The 24,691-nt window shown below is 38.7% G+C and overlaps 2 protein-coding genes across 2 annotated transcripts in view; both read left to right on the forward strand.

The window, feature by feature from the left end:
• stard9 (StAR-related lipid transfer (START) domain containing 9) overlaps positions 1–21,085 on the forward strand; it is a 45,237-nt gene extending 24,152 nt beyond the window's left edge. The window contains exons 9-32 of the mRNA XM_084097779.1: positions 122–189; positions 562–659; positions 735–935; positions 1,015–1,112; positions 1,205–1,282; positions 1,783–1,860; positions 2,639–2,818; positions 3,448–3,502; positions 4,782–4,907; positions 5,029–5,111; positions 5,789–5,850; positions 6,144–6,316; positions 6,629–7,100; positions 7,689–14,795; positions 15,595–15,795; positions 15,870–16,053; positions 16,160–16,300; positions 16,383–16,476; positions 16,561–16,727; positions 16,847–16,911; positions 16,986–17,188; positions 19,018–19,097; positions 19,189–19,347; positions 19,776–21,085. Of these exons, the coding sequence (XP_083953905.1) occupies positions 122–189; positions 562–659; positions 735–935; positions 1,015–1,112; positions 1,205–1,282; positions 1,783–1,860; positions 2,639–2,818; positions 3,448–3,502; positions 4,782–4,907; positions 5,029–5,111; positions 5,789–5,850; positions 6,144–6,316; positions 6,629–7,100; positions 7,689–14,795; positions 15,595–15,795; positions 15,870–16,053; positions 16,160–16,300; positions 16,383–16,476; positions 16,561–16,727; positions 16,847–16,911; positions 16,986–17,188; positions 19,018–19,097; positions 19,189–19,347; positions 19,776–19,877 (10,275 nt within the window). The 3' untranslated portion in view covers positions 19,878–21,085. The remainder of the gene's footprint in view (positions 1–121; positions 190–561; positions 660–734; positions 936–1,014; positions 1,113–1,204; positions 1,283–1,782; positions 1,861–2,638; positions 2,819–3,447; positions 3,503–4,781; positions 4,908–5,028; positions 5,112–5,788; positions 5,851–6,143; positions 6,317–6,628; positions 7,101–7,688; positions 14,796–15,594; positions 15,796–15,869; positions 16,054–16,159; positions 16,301–16,382; positions 16,477–16,560; positions 16,728–16,846; positions 16,912–16,985; positions 17,189–19,017; positions 19,098–19,188; positions 19,348–19,775) is intronic.
• A 2,026-nt stretch (positions 21,086–23,111) lies between these two features.
• LOC311072209 (spectrin beta chain, erythrocytic-like) overlaps positions 23,112–24,691 on the forward strand; it is a 35,607-nt gene continuing 34,027 nt past the window's right edge. The window contains exon 1 of the mRNA XM_084097043.1: positions 23,112–23,373. The gene's annotated coding sequence lies outside the window, so the exon portion shown is untranslated. The remainder of the gene's footprint in view (positions 23,374–24,691) is intronic.

The following is a 24,691-nucleotide window of genomic DNA, read 5'->3' on the forward strand; positions in this document are numbered from 1 at the left end:
TTTGTAATTATTTGTGACATTTACTGGAATTTAGCAATTTCTGAGTGAAAATGGTTTCTACACCCATTTTCTTTTCCAGTGTAGTGTATATTGTAGTGTGAATAGTGTTTTCTTTTTATAGGCTATTCTAGAAAATAACCTTCCTTCAGAAATAGTGAGCAAGATCAACTTGGTGGACCTGGCTGGCAGGTTAGTGTCTTTTGTTTAACTTTAAATAATCATTCCTTTCAGGCAGTATAGATCCTGTAAAGTCAACATCTAGATCAAGGATGTCCAAACACAGTCCTGGAGGGCCACTATCCTGCAGAGTTTAGTTCAAACTTGCCTCAACACAACAGCTTGGATGTTTCTAGTATACCTAGTAAGACCTTGATTAGCGTGTTCAGATCTGTTTAAATTGGGTTGGAGTAACCAGGAGCAGGATTGGACACCCCTAATCTAGAATGTGTCTTTTACTGAACATGATAGAGATGCCCCCTAGTGGGTGATCTCTGGAATGCAAGCGCAATGGTGAAGAGTAAAGTTCTGACACTGATTCTGCCCCTCTTTGTGCTGTGTCAGTGAACGAGCAGACCCTCAATACTGCAGAGACAGAATAACTGAAGGAGCCAACATCAACAAATCTCTTGTCACCCTTGGCATTGTCATCTCCGCTCTTGGTAGGCACTGGCCTTCTTAACTCTTATCATCCTTTCTTATCTTCCTTGTCATCACATTTCACTTTGTTTTTCTAGCCCAAAACTCTCAGATGTTCAGCAGCAGTCAGAGCATTAACAGTGTGCTCAGTGAGGGTGAAGGGAGCACCGTGGGCAGCCAGTCCAGCTCTCTGTCGGGCAGTGGGCGCAGACACTGCTTCATTCCCTACAGGGACTCTGTCCTCACCTGGCTTCTCAAAGACAGTCTGGGTGGCAACTCCAAAACCATCATGGTTGCAAGTAAGTCATTCAGAGTGGTGAGTTGTTGGTGTTTGTTGCAGTGCCAGAAGAATTGATTCTGAGAGTTGTTTTTCGCCAGCTGTCTCGCCTTCCAGCAGCAGCTACAATGAGACTCTGAGCACCCTCCGCTATGCAGCTCATGCCAGGAACATCGTCAACAAGCCAAGAGTCAATGAGGTTTGTCCAAATGCATTCAAAATGTCGGCACAACATGTTTTTCTTGTGAGATGAAGTTAAGGAAACTAAAAAAAAAACGTGTTTTACCTCAGGACGCCAATGTGAGGTTGATCAGAGAACTGCGAGAGGAAATTGATCGTCTGAAGAGCATGCTGCTCAACTTTGAAATGGTATTAGAACGTGTCTGTGTCCTGACTTTTTCATTGTCTACATATTTTAGTAATCATCATTGATACCTTTTGAATGCATAAACACTGCAAATTCATCCTGTTTTAAAATTGGACATTACATTTTCTTGGAACTTTAAAACTTAGCGGGCTCAATTTGTGTGACATCAACTTCAATTTTGGAATACAGCTTTGATTTGTTTTTGTTTTAGAGTCCAAATTATTATGTAGTGAGTAACCTGTCAAGCCATTTAGAACATATTTGAGGTTTACTAACTAAATGGAGTGAGAATTTGGACATATGAGATTTCACTGTCCAAATTTCACATCAACAATAACAGAAATCAGTCTTCTTGTCCTGTGCTCTTTGCTGGTGCTTAGGAATGGACACTTGTCAGGTGCCTGGTTAGGATATGGTGTCACAATGCCAATGATGTTAGCCAAATTTCCATACTCGTATAAGACAAAAGTTGCTGACTGCTAATTGTTTTTTCCATCCACAGCAGAGGAACCCCAGTCCATCTCTCAGTGATGAGAGAGAAGGTAGCTTGTCTGATATAGTCCTACAGAATGAACTGAAGGTTAGTTCAAGTCCTTGAAACGCTGGAGTCTGTGTTCATTCTGAGCTCACTCTGTAGGAGCTCTCTTTTATGTGCACTACTGTTCAAAAGTTTGGGGTCGATAAGATTTTTAAATGTTTTTGAAAGAAGTTTCTTATGTTCACCAAGGCTGCATTTTATCGTGACTTTACTTCATGTAATTGCAACTTTATAACTTGCAATGTGACCGTTTCCTCATAATTACTATAACGAAAAATACAGTAAAACGAGTAGTATTGTGAAATATTCTTCAAATAAAAATAACTGTATTTTAATATATTTTAAAATGTACCATAATTTATTCATGTGATGGCAAAGCTAAGTTTTCACATGATCCTTCAGAAATTATTCTAATATGCTGATTTGCTGCTCAGAAACATTTCTTATAATTATCAATGTTGAAAACAGTTGTGCTGCTTAATATTTCTGTGGAAACTGTGATATATATTTTTCAGGATTCTATGATGAAAAGAAATTTCAAAAGAACAGCATTTATTTGAAAGAGAAATCTTTTGTAACATTATAAAAGTCTTTTTATATAAAGGTATTTATTTCTAAACAAAAAATTAAAATCTGACCCCAGACTTTTGAACAGTATTGTACTTTTATAAGGAATTCTGTAACTGTTCTGTTACACTTCTCATGTTACTGTCTTCCTAGGATGATTCACTTGTGTCGTTTTTGTGTGTGCACGCACGTGTGTGCTTTCCAGTTGTCTTTTCACTTACTTTTTTCACAGTCGCTCATGTTTCCTCTGCAGGTGGAGCAGCTGACTAAAGACTGGTCTGACAGTTGGCGTGATAAGCGAGCTCTGTTGGAGCGCTACAGTGTGGACATTAACCAGGACAGGGCAGGAGTTCTTATCCGCTCGCTTCTGCCCCACCTCATCGCTCTAGAGCCAGACGTCCTCAGCACAGCTGTCACTATCTACCACCTTCGGGTAGAATTATTCAGCTAATTATACATTGCTTTTTCCTGTCACATCCATATTGCCTTCAGCTAGTCTTTGCTCTACAAAATCCTTTGCTCTTTCAGGTCATTAACCAATGATTCTTTCTCTTTTCCCTCCAATAGATTCTCCCTTCACCTTTATTTCTCTTCTGTCTTTTATTTTCTTGTTCTGTGTGCAAAACTCTTGAGATTCTTCTCACAGGAAGGTAAAACAGCCCAGAGCTATGGTCATGTGGTCCAGATATTCGCCCTCTCCTTTTTCACTTTCCTTCTTTCGTACTTTTGTGTGATTTGTGCTGTAACATTTTAGTGAGTTACTCAGTTGTGTATGTAAATCTGTGCGAAGAGGTTAATCCTGATAGCCTGTAAAAAAACTCAAGACTGCAATTTCAGCAGTTTCCTTGCTTTAAAAGTTAAAACCACCTGGGAATGATTGTGCGCCCTTGGAACCAGGCTTATATAAGCAGGCTTTTTATCCTTTATAAACAGTAGACAAATCCTGTGCTAGGCTTTGAGGTGTGAAAGAAACAAATGGAAGAAGAAAAAGGTTTCATTCTGGCCATGCACTAAATGCTCACATTGACTCCTTTTAATGTTTATTTCATTTTGGTGCTATAGGAAGGGGTGACAAGAATTGGGCCTCAGGGCGACAATCTGGAAGAGCCTCACATAGGTATCTGATATTTATCTCAACATCTTTAAGTACTATGGTCCGTTTACATCTGGTACTAACAGTGCTGAATAGAGTTCTGCAAGGATGATTTTGTAGGCCAAAACCTGTGACCTCTAAAAAGTTAGCATTTTAGAACTTCCGGTTTCATTGTCCTGAAATCAACAGGTGTTTTGAATGGGGTTTTTGGTTAAATGCCTGAAATCAGGTCTGTGGTTAACACAAACTCAAAATATGTTTATGTTTTATTCTAAGGCCGTGTGTCCACCAAAGTGTTTTTCCACGCGGCTGGCGTGTTTTTTCAATTGTTTTCAATGGGAACGGCGCGTTTTTTAAACGCCATGAGCGTAACGAGGCGCTGAGCGTCTTTTTCACGCTGAAGCGCTGAGCGTGCGGCGTTTTTTACAGGTCGCCGAGAGTTGAAGAATGTTCAACTTTGGGTAAAACGCTGCGCTCATCACTGTCACTTTTTACCCAACCGACCAATCACAGTGGAGGAGGGGCGGGACTAAAACCACACCGACCAACTGTCACAACATTCTTTCTGTACAACGACATCAACCAGCAGAGCTAACCAAACAAAATGAATGAAAAATAAATTTTTAGTATGAAACAAATTATCTGCGAACTCAGTTACAAGTAAACTGTGCTGCAGATATTCTGTATCATAGCAACGAAGCGTCTCAACTGAAAAAACACTGCACTGCCAAAACGCTCTCAACCGCCCACAGCCAGGCGCTTTGGTGGACACACGGCCTAAGACATAAAATACATCAGTAATACCCCTTGTGATTTTTTAAAAAAAGCTTTTACTCATCTTTAAAAGGTGGTTGCTAACAACTGGCTAAATCGGACTACTGAGGTTGTTGGGGGCATTAAACATCATTATGAACAAACTTTATGAAAACTCATCTACTGACGAGTCCACTTTCACAGCCTCATTGTGTTTATAATCATGCTCTTGCAATTATTCTATCTTAAACTTTCAGGGAACAAAAAGTGGTCAGAAGCTTAGTAATGGTTATGTTGAAGTCATGAAACTGGTGTAGATTGTCTATAGCCTACGTTTAGCTTTTTTCATGTGGCGACTGTATTTAGGCTTGCGTCTTGTGATCCGGTCACTCAAACCACTTTCGGAGGTGGTCAGAGACGCATATTTTGCCACATCGCAATTGTAGTGTAATACCAGTGTTGACATGTGTTGATACCAGTTGAAGACCTGTATGGCAATATAATAGTTTGAAGTGGACAGCAGTGATTAACTTGCACCTCAAACCCTCAGTCTTGCCAGAAGGTTCCTCCTGTGAGATCGGAAATAAGAGCGGGGTGGTGACTCTGAAGCCAGTCTCAGGGAACATCTGCATGGTCAATGACAGAGAAATCACGGAGCCCTGCAGGCTTGCACAAGGTAAATGCAATGTGCAGAAAATTACCCTTCATACCTATTTCATGTACGAACAAAATAATGTGTTTACATGACATATTTTGATTATCCTGATGTATTATTGTGTATCTCTATTTCCCTTAAGGTGCAGTGATTACCTTAGGAGGACTCCATAAGTTTAGGTTCAACCATCCTGCAGAGGCGGCTGTTCTGAGGGAGAGGAGACTGGTACAGTCCATGCTTTGTAATGCATGTATCCACTAAAAATTACTTTGAGATACGAGGGCTGAAATATATTTTAACAATGTCTTTTGTACTTTTTAATGTGAAATATTACGTACAAAAATGAAAAATATCTTCTGACTAGTCTAAAAAAAAGTCTTCCTTTTGGGTTTGGAATGACTTGAGGGTGAGTATATGATGACTGAATTTTCATTTTTGGGTGAACTATACCTTTAGGTTTTTAGTCAGTGGTCCTAAAAAAATAATATTACTTGTTTATAGGCTTTTTTTCCAGTTTATTAGCATATTTTGTAGGTCATCTTTTAATTTATTACTCAGTCAGCCTTATTTACTTAAATAGTGGGCAATTTTAAAGGGAGACTTTAAGAACTTTGTTACATTCCTAGAGATATTAGTTTGATTTGTGCTAGTGCACTGTTTTTGTAATAAAGAGTAATTGTATTTCTTAAATCTAAATGCCTAGCCAAGGTAGAAACCTTCTGAAAAATAATGTCTCTGATCCAAATCTGTTGAGAAAAATCAGATTTATTGAGGTATTAAATGTATTTTTTTTTTTTAGGGCTTTCAAAGTTAACATACAATTAATTAATTAACTTGTCTAATGGCATTATTTTTTATGTAATGCAATTAATGGATATAATGTAAAATGTTGGTCTTTGCAGACCAGTGAAGGAGGTTTGGTCTACAGCTCTACAGAGCTCAGCCTGCCCAGTTCTGACACCAGGTAAATATGATTTTTTCATTCAAAAGCAGTAAATTTTCAAACTATATATATATCGTACAAGTTCATGATGTTTCTAAATGTTCCTCTGGTAATGAGCCCTCTGGAGAAAATATTGTTTATAGAGTTGTCACGGTGTTGCTTGGTTACTACAGGGAGTATGTCGAAAACAAAAGAAATGAACAATGGAAGTAAATTAGACTTGTGTTAAAAGGTCTCTGATTTTTCAGCACCATCTGTCATTTTCTGGTTGACAAGTGCATCATCCGTAGAGTTTGCGTTTGTTGTGTGCTTAGGGTTGCTGGAGCAAGTGTCCATGAGAGCGGCAATGGGACAGCACCCAGACATCGACTAGAGGAGCAGCAGTGGTACATAGAGTGTCTAGGAGAGGAGATTCAGATGGAACAGAAAAGAGCGGAAAGAGATCTGGAAAGAGAGCAGGCATGTCTCCGACAGCAGTATACTGAGAGTGAGTACAGAAAACACACTGAGTTGTGCTTAAATGCTGGATTAAATACTGAATTGCACTTTTGTTATAAGAGAGTTTACTGCTATTTTTATAGCATTCAGAAAGGTTGAACTGAAATGCTATTATGTTCTTCAGCAAAGAACTTAAAACATAGGCTTTTAAGTAATGGATTAAAACCTTTCACCCTAGTCAAATACTAAAGCAAATGACCATTGAATACCTGACAGTAACTAAGAAATTGTCCTTTCAAATTATTGTTTCAATTGTAAAGCCTTGTGCTTCTCTAAACTCTGGTTTCTTTTGCATCTAAAGTCAAGCGGTGGATCTTGCAAGAAAAGCAACGGCTTGCAGCCCACAGGGAAAAGGGAACACTTGAGTCAGGGGTTCAGACAGATCTCATACTTCCTATTGGTTTATCAAGTCAGGGGACCGAGAAAGAAGGCAGTGCTGAAACAGTCCCACCGTCACTCTTAATGGGTGACAGGAAAAGGGTGGTGCAAGAGGAACTGCTGAAACATCATGCATTGCGCAGAGCTGAGAACCGTGTGCGCCGCAAAAGGTTACATTACCAACTGGAGAAGATTGCACGAAAGCGCCATCTGTTGGAGGCTAAGCGAGAGCTGCAGAGGATGGAAAATGAACTTCTACAAGGAGGCGATGAAGCCTTGTCTCCAGAACTGGGGTGCTCCTCAAAGTTCAGGGGACGCCCAATGACTTTACGGAGGCATTCCTTTTCTGCTGATCTGCTGTCCCGATTGTATCCCCAGCACACTCCCATTTTTAGGTAGGTGTAAACCAGGTGAATAACTAACATTGGGTCTCATTCACTAACCGTGCATACGCACAAATTTGTGTGAAATCTGGGTTTTATTGTGTTTGAACTGGTTTTGAGGATCAGGATTTCTTTAGGATCTTGCTGCCAATGCTATCAGGCCAGAATGCATCTTTAGAGAGCATCTTAAGTGTGCTGAGAATGAAGAAAGGCTCTAAAGGAAAGCTTGTGTGGAAAGTACTTATATGGAGATGGTTTGAGCATGCAAATTTTATGCAAATTACTAACCTTGTGCACACGATTGCTTATAATACCTCACTTCGTTTATATAATAAATGTATTAATATTAGAATGAGCTGAAGAACAAATCCATGTGTGTATGTTGTGAATTAGGCAAAAAAAGTGATGTTTTTTTGTGAATAAGACCCCTGTGCCTGTTTTTTAAATTTACCTCATCAAAAGAAGGAAGTAGTCAATTTGAATGAGCAAAGTTTTATTCATGTGAAGATAACACTTAATTTAAAATAATAATCACTATCATTACACCAAGAACAGTATATTTTGTTTTTACTTAATCTATTTTCCTATTTCTCCAAACAGCCAATTCCTTAAAAGGAATAGATCTTCTGAGTGTACAGCATCTCAAGCTGGCTTAGCTTGTCCCACTAAATGGGAATCTGATGAATGTCTCCAAGATCAAAAGATCAGAAGGCGTTCAAACACAATGCCCTCAAGATATGACCAAGTATCCTCAAGTTGGGCCAGTTTCTCAGACAGCTTGAAAAGCCCTTTAAAAGATGCAAATTCACCTGAAGCGAAAAAGGCAAAAACTGCTTCCTCAAGATTGTTAGTCAAGAAAAGCACAAGTGACCAAGACAAGCACTGTCTGGATTCAAACACCAAAGGCACTAGAAAAGTATTACCTATAATAAAACAGAAAACTACTGTTAAGGGAACAAAGAGTCTATCTCAAGGTGGAAATAAAAGTTTAGAGACCATCCGCAAGGTTTTTGCACACTCGGTTGGTTCTGGGTTCAGGACTGCCTTGGCAAAAGTTTTCCGCAAGCCACCGTCAGGCTCGAGGGGACATAGAAGTGTGAAATCTGTTAACCAAGTGATATGTCAATTTAATGAGAAGTCAAACGAAAATAAGTCTGTGAAAGACCTAGAGAAAAAACAGGAACAGTGCCCTATCAAATCAACAATGTCTTATGAAAGTTTGGAGCAGCTTAGCTCACTAAAAAATAAGCAACCAAGGCACTGGCATAGTGCAGAAGCTCTGACGAGTACCAAGCAATGTGTTGCAGTGCAGAAAGAAGCAGCTGGGTGGATGAAACAAGGTGGTGGAGAGGATCCCAATGGTTCTTCAGATTGTGATAGTATTTTCTCATTGGATTCGCTGTCGTCAGCTTATGCTACAGCTCTGTCTGAGCAGCTTCAGCAAGAGGAATATGATTCCAGTGAAGCTGAGAGTGAAGACAGTCGGATGTCTCAAGATTCTCTTGTTATGGAGAGAAGTGGAAAGCATGTAACTGTCAGACCAGTGCTCAGGTTTAAAAAAGTCCCAAGCCACTTAACCTCCCATACATTATCGGCGTCATTCAGCTCTCAGTCATTCGGCAATAAAGAGAAGATGAAAATATCCAAAGATGTACCTGCAGAGGTTTTCTGGAGCCTAAATGGTAGTCAAAAGTTGAAACCGACGAATGGCCAAGGGTCTTATCAAGCGTCTGAATCTAGACCCTGTAGTGGTGCCAGTATCAGAGAAACAGAGAATCATCTTGCTCTTACTGATGCTTGGTCATCCACTGACGCAGCAGACAGTCCCAGAACCATCAGGGCTTCAGGACACTTGCTCAAACAGGATCCACACACACAGAGCAGTAAATGCCAAGGCTCTACTAGTCTGGATCTGTCAGACAACATGAATGTCTCAGAAAGCCAGAGCTCACCTCGCTCTGACTCCACTCAGGATGAAAATGCAACACTTGAAGAGCAAAATGACACGTCCTTTGAGAATACCTTGTTGTTTGATAGCAATGAGAGTTATTCTAGTTTTATAGTTTTAGGGCAGGAGATGGATTTTAAGGAGCTGATTACCAATGCAGAACCATGTATAACTCACACAGTGTGTGATTCTACAGATATCAATCCAGATGGGGTAGCATACACAAATAAACTAACCACTGAATATGAACCACTGAATCCCATTGTGACTGAAGCATTGGTGACTAACTCTTGTTCCAAAGATGGTGACATCTCAACAGATACTAGAATTTTAAAGTGCTTCCCAGTTAACTTGAGTAGGAAAGATTCACATATTAGTGAGGAGAACCCATCATCTTATCCAATGTACCCTGAGGATTCTTCTCTGAAGTCAAACTTAAACCTAACAATTGGTTATCAGGTTTCAACACACAACAATGCAGGAGATCCAGAAGTAAAGAACTCAAAAGCAACACCGATTCTAAATGAACCACTCATCAATGCAAGCAATGAACATGGCAAAACCACGGATGATGAAGAAAATAATTGTTTCTACTCAAAACAGTGCACTGAAATTGCTTGTGTAAAAGATACCAACAATTATGCCTTGACAATCGAACAATCAGAAAAGCATGATGAAGAAGTTAATAGTTTTGGCAGAGATGGTAAGCGCTTTTGTGTCCAGTTGGGGAATGAGTCAGTCACTGGAACATGTAAAATGAAAGACTTTGTGGGAAATTATGTTTCAGACATTGAGACAACACTCTTAAATATGGATCAGGAACAGTCTATTTGTTCAACTATCAACAGAGAATCAGTAAAAAATGTATCTGTTTTGGAAAATGTGCTCACTAAGATGGAAAACTCTGATCAAGAGCTTAAAGAGAAGAAAATGGAAAGTGCATCACCAACCAGTGATGCTCACAAGGATTTAATCAGCAAAGATCACATCAATATTTTTAGAAATGACAGCAGTACATTCGATTGTGGATTGACACCAACAAATTGTGATAGCCTGAAATCCTCTAGGAGTCCTGAGATTAAAAACATTAATGACAACTGTAAAGAGGATACAAAAGATACAATTCAGATTTTGGAGAGAAAGACATTCAATAACAGATATTTTCAAATGAGCAACTCTGCAATTAATGATAAAATATCAGAGGTGGTGAAAGAACATTTTAATTTGTCTCTGAGAGAAGGCTGTGGTGAAGATCATGAGTTGGACACAAAGAAAGAAAACACTTCTTTTGTTAAGCTGGATGATTTCAAGTCCAAGACAAACAACTATGAATTTGATTACAAAAGTACTCAGGATGGACATGGTGAAAATAGTAATTCCCAGCATTTCTCACGTATGCCAAAATCAGAGAATTATACGGACAACACTACTGTGCACTTGGAGAATGGAACAGAATCAAGACATTCTTTGACTATGAGTAGGAACTCTAATGGCACAGAAGAGTTTATTGTGAGGAAGACAGAGAGAAAAGTAGAACAAGAAAGTCCAAAATGTGGATATATTAACGAAAACGTGGAGTCAGTGCCATATTGTGCTATAGAGGCACAGAGCACAGATAGAGTAAATTCAAGTGAATCAGTGTTGTCATGTGTTAAGGAAACTATTATTGGGTTGAATACATCAAGAGAGAACATTACTGTATGCACGCAATTAAGAAAGTACATTGATGCTTCAACCCCTATTCAAAAACCACCCTGCATGTATGCACAAGCTACTCCATCTCTTAAGCTGACAAATGGGTTAGATAAAGTCCAGAAAGATCATCAGTCCGCATACCTGAATGCACAGATTGTCAACAATGAAACAAAACAAAATGAAAGTGTGCCGACCTCAATGGAAATGCACAAATTTGATAATAAACCACTAACACATGGACATTCAAGACTTTTGAATGAAACCAAATGTTCACTGAATGAAAACTGTTTTGTGAAGACCTCAACTCCTGTAATGTCCAGTCAATGCAACATTCCTCAGGTGTCATTACCTACCGAAGCAACAGTTAAACACACAGTCTCAGTCTCAGATTTACTCCCTGAAGAGACAGATATGGCTAACACATGTCAGCAAACCATGGAAGACAGTACCATAACGTTACCTAATTCAGAGGTAAAAAATAAAAAAACACGTTCATATAATTTTACAACATCAAGTATGGAACATTACCATTCAGCAGTGGACGAGAATTACCCTGCTCCTGAAGCCCGGCCTTTAAGCAAGCTAACGTTTTATGAATTTGGTCCAGGAAACCTTGGAAAATATACTGGTTTTGTAAGCCAAGATAAAAATTGTTCTAAACATTCCTTGGAAATCATTACTACTACTATCAGTAGTAGTAGTGATAAAGACAGAGTAAGATCCGTGGAGCACATACCTAACAGTTTCTCTGAAGATTTCATAAAAGATGTTACAATTTCAGATGTACACCATCAGGCATCACAAAGACCACAAATGCACAATGTGCTTAAAACTGGTGATATTGAAAAAGTTGACAAGGATCTACAATCAGAGAATCAGTCCATCTGCAAAAGTAATGATGTGAATTTTGTGATTAAATCTCAGTATAACAATAGTTACATCAAAGGGATTCAAAGTTTTGGTAACCAACCAATGGAAAAACAAGATCCATATATGCCTAAAAATCACCAGTCAAGTCACCAGTCAACTTGTAAACCTGATAAATCTGTGGCCAACCCCTCATCAACTGTTGAGGTATGTCACAGCACAAAACCAACTCCTTGCAGTCAAAATACAAAGGAATGTTATAACAGATGTAAATCTACAGACAGAGGTAGAGGAGAAAATTGCACAACAGCAGATGCTACAAAACATTTTGTTGGCAATGGCAATGATGATCGACGGAAAGGAAAACAAAAGCGATGCAGAAGGGCCCACTTTATGGCACCTCCAAGTTCATCCACTGATTCTGCACCTGATTTATCCTCAGATGAGAGTACCACATCTAAAAGTCATGTTTCTCATGCCAAACCTTCTTCACGGGCAAACCTGCTTGCTAGCAGACAAAATGTCCTTGGCAAACACGAAAAGACTCCACAAAACGAAAGCATTCCTTTACCTTCAAGAATTAGTCCAAGATCATTAGAAGCACAACCAAAAGAGAGATATACCCAGCAGCCTAACACAGGAATTACACCCTCTGTGTTTGGAATTTCCTTACGTGGGGAAGCAGAGATTGAGACAATTGCATGTCAACAAGAGCTTGGTTCCACTGAAGAAATGCAAAAGATAGAGATGATTAATTCAAAGGGCGACAAAGACATTACTTTCAGGATGAATGCTTCTTCAGAAGATATTTTAGATGTTTGTGTGAAAGACCACGCACATCCATTTGAGAAGACACAAACACAGACAAGGGATTCTGCAATGCATTTTGCTTCAAGTGATATTAACCCATTTATTCATACAAGAACTACTATAGGGGTGAAAACAGCAGTCCCCAAAAAGCAGGTCTTTGGAAGTGCTGCTAGTATATCCTGCCAACACTCTCCACTTAATAGTTCCAACAAGAATATGACCAGGTGCTGTAGTGTAGACAATGGCCTAAATATTCAGGACCCACCTTTCAGTTCCCATTTGAGCACTTATGTAAATCATAAAGGGCTCTCTAGCACAATGAGTGGGAATGGATATTCTAGAGATCAAATTTCTTCTGAGCCTGTGCTGAAAGATGCTTCTTATTCCTCTAGTTGTTCAAATAAGCAGACCCTAACTGCTTTGAAATGCGACTCTTGCAGTGGTGCCTCAGAGGAGTTACGCCACAGTTCAGGTCAAGTTGACGAAATAGTCCTGGTCTACTCCTCTGAGTATGAATCTCAGGAACATCCGAGTCCAAGCAGGTGTGATCATGGCACACAGACCATTGAGGTTAATAAGGATCTTAAAAGAAAGAGTCGTCACAGAAGAAGCAGCACCCAGACACCAGTGTCCAAACCGGGGAATCGTGCCCCAACCACATGGGCAAGTCTACAGAACATGTCTGAACATCTCTCTGACCTGATACACAACACCTCTGATCTTCTGGGGAACATACAGTGTATGCGAACAGGGGAAAGGCCACCAAAATATGACTCTCCTAAACACTGTTTCCAGGTTTCTACTGTGCATTCTGGCAGTAACCACAAGGTGGACAGTTGTACACAAACTTCATTGGATATTGGGGTCCAGACAGAGAATGCTCCAGTGTCAAAGAATGCTACGTCCCATGAAGTCAATGTTATTGTCAAAGTGATTGGCTCAGATATTTGCAATGTGTCCCAGCTAGATGGTGATGCAGAAAGTGAACAAGCCTTTGAAAGGATTAAAAGCCTGCCCGATTTACGTCCCAAAGGCTCAAAGGGAACTGACAGCCAAAATTTTCAGATTCCTCCCCAAAAGGTTCTTTCATTAGAGACTATTGTGCCGAATCTGGATTCCTCCACTTTGGAGGCTTTTGAAGGTAACACTGTAGATCATTCTTATAAGAAACACTCACATATAAAGCAAAAGGATAATCAGACTTATCACAGAAATGTAGACCAGAGGACATGCTTTAATAAACACATTATGCTCATGGATCGTGCATGCTCCCCTATCCTTACAGTGAAGGCTGCAAGATACACCCAGCAAAGACAAATAAAAACAACCCATGGTTTAATAAACTATAAGACAACTGAGGGACAACATATCGCAGAGAAACAATGTTCAAAAGTATACAACATGCAATTTAAAGGTCATAAAATGTCTAAACATGAGAATATTGTACTAGCCCAGGAGAACCTTCACAGTAAAAATTCAAAAACAATATCTACATCAGTATCATCTGTGACCTTTGAAAACCAGAGTGACCTTAGTTGTCCAAAACTGAATGGATCTGACTACTCAAATAGTGTCTTTCCACGAAGCAAATGTATGCAAAATGAGAGAAATGAATACTCTCGTGAAGTTGAGGACAGGGTAATAAGTCAACCCACTATTAACTGTTCTCCATCTCACCTACAAAGAATCTCCCTCTCTCCTTCAAGCAGTACCATTGGTGTCCAACTTGCATCATCCTCAGTTCAAGTTAGACCATCTAAATTGGAAACTTCAGAAAGGCCTCATTTGTCACCTGTGAAAAGCCAGTTGAGTCACAGATCATCTGAGTATATAATAAAGTGTTGGGATCATTCGAATCAAAGTACAATGCAACAGCAGGAAGATGATGTGATGTCTCTGGTGCCAAGCGATTGTAACACAGATGTTCTGGTCAGCATCAATCCTCTGGCAGAGACCACCATGCTCAGAGAATATCAGTGGATCCCTGATGATCTGCCCATGCACAACAAATTTACTAACTGGTCTGGCATCAGTCAGCAGTCACCATCAACACTTAGTAAAATAAACAGACCAACTGGACATCACTTCACAAGGCTCAGTCCCAGTTACCGGCAGCCAATGGAGTCACAAAGCCCTAGTTCTGTCTATAGACCAGAGTCATCCGAGAAAGTGGATAGGAGAACACAAGAAATTGAGAAGCTGAAGAAAGAACGTGAACAGGTTTTAGCATCTGTACATCTGGATCTGAGCCCTCATCCGCTGACTGTTGAACTCACAGAGGCCAGGCTGCACTATGGCCAAGGGGAAACAGACACTCTGCTTAAAATGCTCAAGTCTGGTTCTAAAGAAGTATCTTCAGCCTGTAACAAACAGGAGCTCCTTAACAGGTCTGTCTAATCTGTGATTTACGTATTTTAAGTATTTTTAAAGGTTTGCTTTCTTTAGTTTTATTATAATATTTGACAGTTGACATTTAGGGTGCTTTCACACTAGCACACACGCCTAAGAAATCTATTGGACGTCTCCAATAGATCCAGATTTTTCCCTCTATGAATGGAATCGATCCAGTCCGCACCCCACAGAACCTCGAGTTTAATTACACGTCAAACTCACTACTCCACCACAGACCCAGGTCATCAGCATGGTTTCATCTCTCAATTTCCCCAATTAAGTAATTTATGTTTGTCTCTTACCCAATTCTCAGAGCCACTTGAGTTCAGTTTAGAATCAAAAGAAGGAATACAGCGCAATCAGTCGGACGCACAGTGGATAAAGTTATAAAAAGAGTAAAAAGATTATACATAGATAAACTTCTCATCTGGCAAATCACCGGTGTATCATATTTTGCACAGCTGCTTGTTTTACTGTGAGATTTTCCCATGTTGATTGAACTGTGTCTGTGGTGTTCTTTTGGCGCGCCTAAGAAATCTATTTGACGTCTCCAATAGACCCTATTTTTTAAAATCAAAGTACAAAACTTAGATGAGCAAACGCTATGCATTTTGCCGTCTCCTCCTGTGTAGTCATTAATTAGCAACAAAAATACAGTGTGAACACAATCCAGTGGGTCAGGGGGAGAGTGGAACAATCAAACTCTGGTTTGAAACAACTAAGCAACTGAACCTAGTGTGAAAGCACCCTTAGTTTACAGAGCTTGTTATGAATGGAATTATATCCTGTCATAAGGCATAGGAAGAGCATTGCAAGTTTGAGAAAAGAGAGAGAAGCCCGTCTCCAGATGTGTCGTCGTGCTCGGAGTCTCAGTCCCAGTAAGCATCGGATCCCTATAAATTCTGAGAAGGAGCAATCTCAAAGAATTTCAGACCTGCCTAGCAGACGTCAGGAATATCTGCAGCAGCTCAGACAAGAGATTGTCGAAACCAGCAGGTAATTTGGAAATGCATTAATATAATGCATTATATTAATGCATTCTATATACTAAACCAGATGTTCTTCCCCAGAGTTCCTGATCCACCAAGGCGGGAGGGTCAGTGTCCATCTGATATTGAGCTTCTATTGCGTGACTACAGCCGAGCCCGCGAGGAGGCAAGAGTAGAGATTGCCCGTGCACGAGATCGACTCCGTGAGAGGGCCGAACAGGAGAAGAGACGAATACAGCAGCAAGCTGTCTCGCAGGCAGTCAAGGTCAGTGGCACTTGATCATTCTTAATTCTTATAAAGTATTGCTGCCCTTTTCTTATTTAGAAATCGTTTCATATTTTCTTTCCTTTTCTCCCTGTGTCTTACGTAGGATGACCTGCTGTTTCGCACACACATTAGTAACAGTACTTTGTGTAGTGGTTCAAACCTGAGTCTTTCCTCAGGGCCCACTTCAGGGTATAACAGCAGCAATGCTGCCATACTGAAAGACATTACCTCACCATTAATACAGGTAAGGCACCACACTTATAGTGTGTTTAAGTGTTATTTTAATTTAGAAAGCTATTTTTCAAGCTCTTCACCTCATTCCTCAGGTAAATGGAGCCTCAGAATTCAAAGCAAGGACTCGACCTCCTATGATCCCGTTGCAGACTTCAAAAGCTCAGCGTAGATGGCTGTCAGTCCAGGGTGAGCTATAACCCATAAACAATTTGAAACCCAAGGGCTATGCTTCGAATTCACTTAATTAATCAGATCCACTATTATCTCTAGATGTTAGCCTGGAGACATCGGTCACTGGATATGAGCCTGAGTCTTCCTCCACTCCATCATCTCCTCCCTGTGCTCGACAACGCACTCTCTCCTTTGGCTCTCCCTCGTCTATATCAACTTCATATCAGGATATTGCAGACTGTACTCTTGCCAGTGCTATCTCTGAAGTATGCTACTCCAACTTACTTAAGTATCAAAATATGCAAAATTTGCAACAACATAAGTTTCAAAACATGCAAGAGCATGTCAATGTGAAATACTTCATGGACTTACTTGTCTTTTTTAGGTATATTTGGCCTCTGGAGGTAATGCAAGGAATTTGCTGGCTGGGAAAGCAGCTTCTGGCTGGAGGTACACTAATATGCATATTGTGCATGTATAAATCTTTTACATGGATTCCGTCCTCAAGTTTCATTTCTCACCAGGCATCAAGGTGTGGAGAGAGGTGTTCAAGTCTTTCACAAGGCTACTTCCAGACCTTCAGCTCATGGGTTTCTTGGAGCAGTAGAGCTGGAGAGACCTTTGGCCAGTCTGTGGTGTATAATTCGAGATCATTCAAAGACTCACCTCTACCACGAGTCTATTAAATCTGCCTGGACACGACCACTGGACGAATGCACACAACTAGGTAAATACCAGTGTACACTGTACGATTTTGCCATCTGAGACAAATTTCTGGGATTGTAAAGGATTTCTGTTGTCCTAGGGTAAACTCGTGAGTCTTTGGTCACCTAGTGCAGTGGTATTCAAATAGCGAACCGGTTCCGGACTCCGGCTTGGAGTGTCCATTCAGACCATGGGACATAACTGTGGCTTTTTACAAGTTCTACAGTTTAAAGTGAACAGTGTGTAATAACAACGGAGCGGTACACACCACAAGTGCTCAGGGTCGTTTAATGTGATGACCTTTTGGTGCTACATCCTCTAATATTTTTATCTAGAGCCATACGCGCTTCATTCAAGCCCTTTCTGCTCCGTGCGTGTTACTTCTCTCTCCTGCTAAAGACATAAAGCGCCACATTAAGAGCTGCAGATGACACATATTTTAACAGTAGCAGAAACATGGTGCGTAGCAAAATAGATACTTTTGCTAAAATGCTGCAGAAAATGAGAATGTATAAATTATGTTTATGTGTCATACAGATGACACCGACCATTTAACTTAACCAGGTTTGTGACAAGTTAACTTGTGGTACCTTTAGATGTTTTTTCCCCCATACATTTAGCTTTATTCATTTGCATATTAAGAGCATTTCATAATAAATAGTGTTATTATTTGGAAAATTATTTAGAGATGGCAAGGGAAGACAAAAAACTATGAAATTACTAGTTAAGAGCTTTGATTATTAGATTATGTACATTGTTTGTTTTTAGTAGTTTATTACTTTAAGATAAATATAAAAATGGTCCATACCTTTCTTAAGATGTAAACCCCAGTGTTTTCTCACATCCCGAGGCCTTCTATGTGCCATACACGTAAGTGTCTAAATATAAAAAATGAATAAATAAATAAATAAATATACTGTAAAATAATAATAATAGCCTGATAAAACATCTGATTTGACCTTTTTATATTCATATCCAATTGGGAGAAATATTTACTACTTTTGGTATTATTGGTAAAAATATTAAAAATCATCACTGCTTTGGCTCTCAGGGCCCAAGATTCTCATCTTTAATGACTATTTTAAGTGTATAGGATTTTGTCATATACAAAGTACAACGGCTGCCCTGATGGAAATGTATAACTGTTCCAAAAAAGTTCTGGACCTCCGCTGGGAAGGAAATATAGAGACTTGGACCTCTTGGAACTTTAACTGAACACCACTGACCTAGTATGACATGTGGTTGATGAATCTAGATGTTGACGAAGTTCTGGCAGAGTCAGAAAATTTGAATCACGCCTACATTGTTACAGCTCGTGTGCACTGAAGAACCAATAGGACTAATGAATTTCAAACATATTGTTTTCTATGGATTGCAATGTTTTCTGTTGTGCTGACACCGAACTTCAAACCAACGCCACTTTGTTCATTCTTGAAGTGAAATTTTGTCTGTATGGTAATTAGATTCAACTGTCGCCTTCAACTTGAGAACACAAGTACAGAATGGTTTGTCCTGTGTGCGATACGATACCCGTGAGTTGTGTCTGTGTCGCAGTGCTGTTTGTGTGACAGGTTCGTCAACGCTGGCTAATCGTGGCTTGATGTCTTGGCTACAATTCATTATATAGTCTGACATGAAACACTGTACACATTGCACAATCTGTCTTGTCTATGTCTTTGAGATCACATTGTACACAATCTCATTACATTATCTCATTGAACAATCATACAGTGAACAGCAGGCTTAATAGGTAAGAGAGGTACCGATTATAACTTGCCTTCAAATGCAGGCAAAAGCAAAAATGTACTCTTACTGATGGATTGCTTTGTCTCTGTCTTTCTCTCCAATCAGTGTATTTGTTGATGGACATATCCAACTGCCAGCTTAAACAGCCGCGCGACTTCTGCTGCCTCAGTACAGAATCTAAACAGGTGCTCTGTACACTCTTTTCTGTGAATGGCTTTATCCAAAAGTACCTTACCTTAATCACACATTCATTTTGATACATCTTCTTTTCTTTAGGATGATATGTGGGTGCTGGCCATGCAGTCTGTATTTGAGGAGACACTGCCACGTCCCAGTGTGGATACTATCCGTGGTGAGATGCTACCCAGCGCGTGGATCCTTCAACCCAGCCAGCGCAATGGTCGAGAGGTTGTCACGGTCATCTACTTGTTACAAGTAAGCTTGTTTACCCTTGTAAGCATTTACATTAGCATTATGCTTGCTTAAAGGAATAGTTCACCCAAAAATGAAAATTCTGTCATCATTTATTCACCCTCAAGTTGTTCCAACCCTGTATGAGTTTGTTTCTTCTGCTGAACACAAAAGAAGATATTTTGAAGAATGTCAATAACCAAACAGTTGATGGACCCCATTGACTTCCATAGTCTTTTTTTTTCCCACACAATGGAAGTCAATGGGAATGTCAATGTTTGATTACCAACATTCTTCAAAATATCTTCATTTGTATTCAGCAGAAGAAAGAAACTCATCAGGTATGGAACAACTTAAAGAGTGAGTAATTATGAAATTTTTGGGTGAACTATCCCTCTAACTATGACGTTACCTGAGATGGTAAATAATCAGTTGTCAATCGTTCCCTATAGGTAGATTTGGGAAGCCCGTCCTTGGCTGCTAGACTGCTGAATGCAGTATCTAGGAAGCAAGCAGCTGTCATAGCAGACCTTGATTCTTTCTTTTCTTTGTGACAAATCAGGTTACACGTGTAGCAACAAGCACTTACACTAAAAGCCTGAAGGTTTTTGCTAAGATTTGCACCTTGTGTTCTTGCTCTTTACTTGATTCTTTTTCACATAGCACTGATGGTATGAATATTTTGTGTAACAAATTTATTTTGCCACTTAAAATATTTTCTTTATTTTTTTGTTATTATGAATATGTTTGGGGTGCCCCTATGTGCCAAAGTATTGTTTATTCTAAAACAAGGTTGTAATACTTTGATCAATGTAAAGACCCAAAGCTATTTTTGTTTTCATTTATGTACATATTTATCACGATTATCACTATATATTGATTACACTAAACATAGCTCGGCTTCACAATCCACTGTATTACAGTATTCCTTTAATGCATTGCATTGTCTTAAGCTACTCCATCAGCTGTAGAGAATTTTTTGGAAATCGTTTCTGTAATATGCAGTACAGTGCCTTCCATACACATCATTTTTGTGGAGTATTTGTTGGGTGTAGCATAATTTTGTTTTTCTGTTTGTGCAAAATTTCTGTGTAATTGCTAACACACAGAATTTATGACAAGTTCTATATCAGCTGAGATAGAATAGATTTACTGTCATAAAACTTATTGACTGCAAAGCAATTGTTGATATTGATACTTTCAGTATTGTCATTTTATTTGATTAGAAATGTGTATGCAAAATGTTCTTTTAAGTTTCTTGTTTAATGAAATGCAATCAAATGTTAATAATTTTGAATAAGAGTTATGCTCTACAGTGGCTTCAGCTATATAAATTATACACACATCTGGATTTGCAAGCCATTACAATTTGACATGGTAATAGAGAGAGCCTTTGCTCAAGCACTGTAGAATGTTACAAGACCAGTGGGTTTTTTTGTAACATAGACAGCTGATCTGAAGAATTATGTTGCCACTGAAACATTCAAAAAGTATACCCTATAAATGAAGGTTATTTTTTTATTATAATCGCATTGTTTTAATATTCTGTAAAGGCCTTCTATAATATGTAATCTACTATATATAAATGTAAAATAATTTATCATTTGATATGTTGTATGTTATTATTATATGTTTTTATGTTTTAAAATGGTCTCTCTTCATTATGACTTTTTTCTTTGCAAGAGCTTCCAAAATCTTAATGTCTTAATTTATGAACCAGAACATATTTTTATTAAATGCATTTGCCATTTTTTTTATACAAGTTTCTTGTTTTCTGTCTTTTTTTTAGTATTTAAAAGGTTCTCACTTGCATAATAAGAGACAAGTCAGTGAACAAGTACTTGAGTGCAAGGTTAAAACCACATCAGAGAAAAAAAAAAAAAAAAAAAATTGGTTTAAATTACTTTATGTAGTTAACATATGAACGGTAAAACTATAAAATGGGTTGTTTATATGTATATATGTGTATATATATATATATATATATATATATATATATATATATATATATATATATATATATATATATATATATATATATAGTGTGTGTAAAATATTAATTAAGCTTTAATGGTTTTGGAAATCAGAAGTTATTACAAACCTTCATAATGCATTCAAAATCTGATTTTTTACACTCTGGTCTATTTGAACCTGGTGGAACGTAATCTTATAAAACACTTTTCAACTAAAAATGGTATCTAATCAATAAATATTTTATTGTATATTGTATCTAATCAATAAATTATCATTAATGAGTGAATGTGGAAACATGTTAACGTTTTCAATATTACTGTGTTACTACCATGTTATTACTACATTTTATTAGAACATGTAATCTGAGGATTACCAGCATTTCCTTTGATTTTATTTAATTTTAACTCATGACTGCTCAAAAACAATCCAAATGTAAGAAACCCACATATTATTTCCTAACAAAACATTTTTTTTTTTATGTTTTCAAACTATATATATATATATATATATATATATATATATATATATATATATATATATATATATATAAATTCTGCATAAATGTTCACTTTCAGTTGAAATTTTTTTTTTCTTCTGCAATACACAGATAGTTATTTATAGTTTAAATGTTTATTAGTTTATAGTACATTTATCAGTAATTGTATATAAGCCTATTCTGTATTTTTTAATGTATGATCCCGAGTTAAGAGGCTGACCTCAGGATATTTGCTGGTACGAAATCACGACACTACATTTATAACTGTAAATTGAGTTGCTCAGATCTTTCTGGATTTTTAGTGACTACTGAAATTACTGTGCTCGCTTCTTGTTACATGAATGAAGCAGTAAACGCAGAAGATGATTTCTTAGGCCATTATAGTGGGGTGAAGATGACCTCTGGTGGTGATCTGTCAACATAAATCCTAACCAAAAAACATATTTAAAAAAGATAATGAGGTGATCAGGTAGCCTAAGTATAATTGAATCTTTTTCAATAAAATGTCTGTTAGTTATTTAGTAGGTTACAGGACTGATTGCCTAATCATATCAGTAGTGCCGAATTCTGTGTCCCTAGGTGCTGTAGTAATGGTTGGGATAGGATTGGGCAGGGGCGTAGTTTGTGGGGGGGTGGGGGGATGGGGGGGGAGATACCCCACCCCCCCAATATTTAAATCTATGCATTACAACCCCCCCAATATTTATACCATGATCACAATATCAGGAGGCATACCCAAACTTCAACCCCCCCAATGTTCAAACCAAATCTACACCCTTGGGATTGGGATTGGGATTGGGATTAGGAGGAGTAGGTCGGAAGAGCTCGATACAGCGCAGGCCTACTAGGGTGGGTCACAGAATTCAGCACAACAGGGGAACTGTGGTTCGGATCTAGCCTGGGTCATTCACCGATCCCATTCCCCCTCTACCCCCGCTTTCTGCTGTCCTTTCCCAAAAATAAGGCCAAAATGTGCTCTTAACTACTCTGCCATTAAACATTATAGATACAGTAGGCTAAGTAAACTGTATAGTAGCCTAGCCTAGCAAATATGTTATTGTTCAAGTGTAGTGTTTTTTTTTTTTTTTTTAATAGAACATTTAAGGAGGACTAGAAAAGCACAAACGAGCAACAAGTGTTCACCATGTAAAATAATCCTTAAAGAAAGTGTATTTAAGTAGCATGTCCTTAGCGGCACTAGTCGCTATTGATTCGTAGTAGGCTACAGTTTTGCGGTTTTATATTTATGCTGGGCTTGTGATGTAGAGGCGGGCAGTATAAGGGTGGGGAACGCCATTTAAAGTCAGCGACTCTTGACAGGAATGCGCGTGCCCTGCTCTCAGGCAGCGAGCGCTCCTCCGCTCCTCTACTTTATTTTTAACTCTTTGGGAGGGTCAGACAGCGCTGAGGAGAATGAGCGACCCCGCGCGCGCTCCCTGCCCCTTCAGCAGCTCCCCACCGTGACCTACACCTCACCGCCTCTCATGGGATTATTATTGCCCTTCAAATAACGGACTTTTGTTACAAAGACATCGATAAAGAAGCGTGTCATCCTCCCGGATTGCTTTTCATTTGTTTAGGTAAGTTTGTTACATATCAAACTGTGTATAGTTATACTAGAGCTTCTGTCTTCAGGTTAGGATTCCCAATGTTATTCGATAGCCTATTAGGCGTATTTCGCAGTTTGTTTCTTGCTTTGTTGTAATCAAATTTTATATAATATGTTTATCTGTGTGAATAGCAAAAGCATGTTTAATAATCCCACTGACAGGTCTGATTATTGTTTGTGAAAGTATCGCAGTCTTATGGGAAGAGTAACAACCTGTTGAGCACTGACCAATGTGTGAGCAGGAGAAAACATACTGAATACAAAACGATGCAAAAATGTCAGAACTGCTTTGAGAACTTTTTGAGAAGTCTTATGAAAGTTCAATTCTATTACAACATTCATCTCTCATACTTTACTTTGCTTTTAAATGATCAAAACTATGAGCAACTCTTTTGTCCTAGGTCCAAGCTGGTAATTAGGTTGGTAGACCACACTGGACCAGCAACAAACGAGCTTGTCATATAAGTTTAAAGCAGTTAAGCTAGATTTTGAAACATAATGACTGGTCAACCAGTGAATGACCAGTTTGGGCAGCTAAAACCAGCTACCATTTTTTTAAGCTGGATTTTCCAACATTTGCCTGCTCTTTGTTTCTCATCGAATAAACAAAAGAAAGCAGTTTCACAATATTAGCGAAAGAAAAACAGCTGTCACTACGTCTTTGAAATAAACCTACATCTTTGTTTCAACTTCACCTTATAGGGAGAACTGCCGTGATGTAAACACCATTACTTACTGCTCATAACTTCACTATATGACCATAAAGTTCATTTCAGGAATAGTTTTGTATCATACTGTTCTGCTTGCCTGAAGATCACTTGTGCTTAACTTACTGCACCTTTAAAGGAATAGTTCATTCACTTTGTTTTCATTTCATTGTGGTATGGAAAAGAGCAGAGTGAACATTCTTTAAAACATCTCTGTGTTTTACAGTAGAAAGAAGGTCATACGGGTTTGGAATGACATGAGTGTGAATACATGACAGAATATTAGTTGTTGGAAACTTATTTCTTTAAGTTGGTGTATGTACCCACAATTTTCTTTCCTTAATCTAATTAAAACAAAGAATACTCTGGTGCCATAGTGCCATGGGTTCAGCTGTTCCTAAAGTAACATAGTACACAGGGTGCGTCATGATTCGTACCACACCTTGCGGCCTCTCCCTCACACATGCATGAAATACCCTGCTGTGTTGGCTTCCTGACACCCTTTCAGCTTTGGATGCAGAATTTTAGTGAAAACACACTGTGACATTATCATGTCAGTGATGGATATCATAGCATTAGCTA

This window comes from Abramis brama (assembly GCF_963993115.1).
Source record: "Abramis brama genome assembly, chromosome: 21".
NCBI classification, from domain to species: Eukaryota; Metazoa; Chordata; class Actinopteri; order Cypriniformes; family Leuciscidae; genus Abramis; species Abramis brama.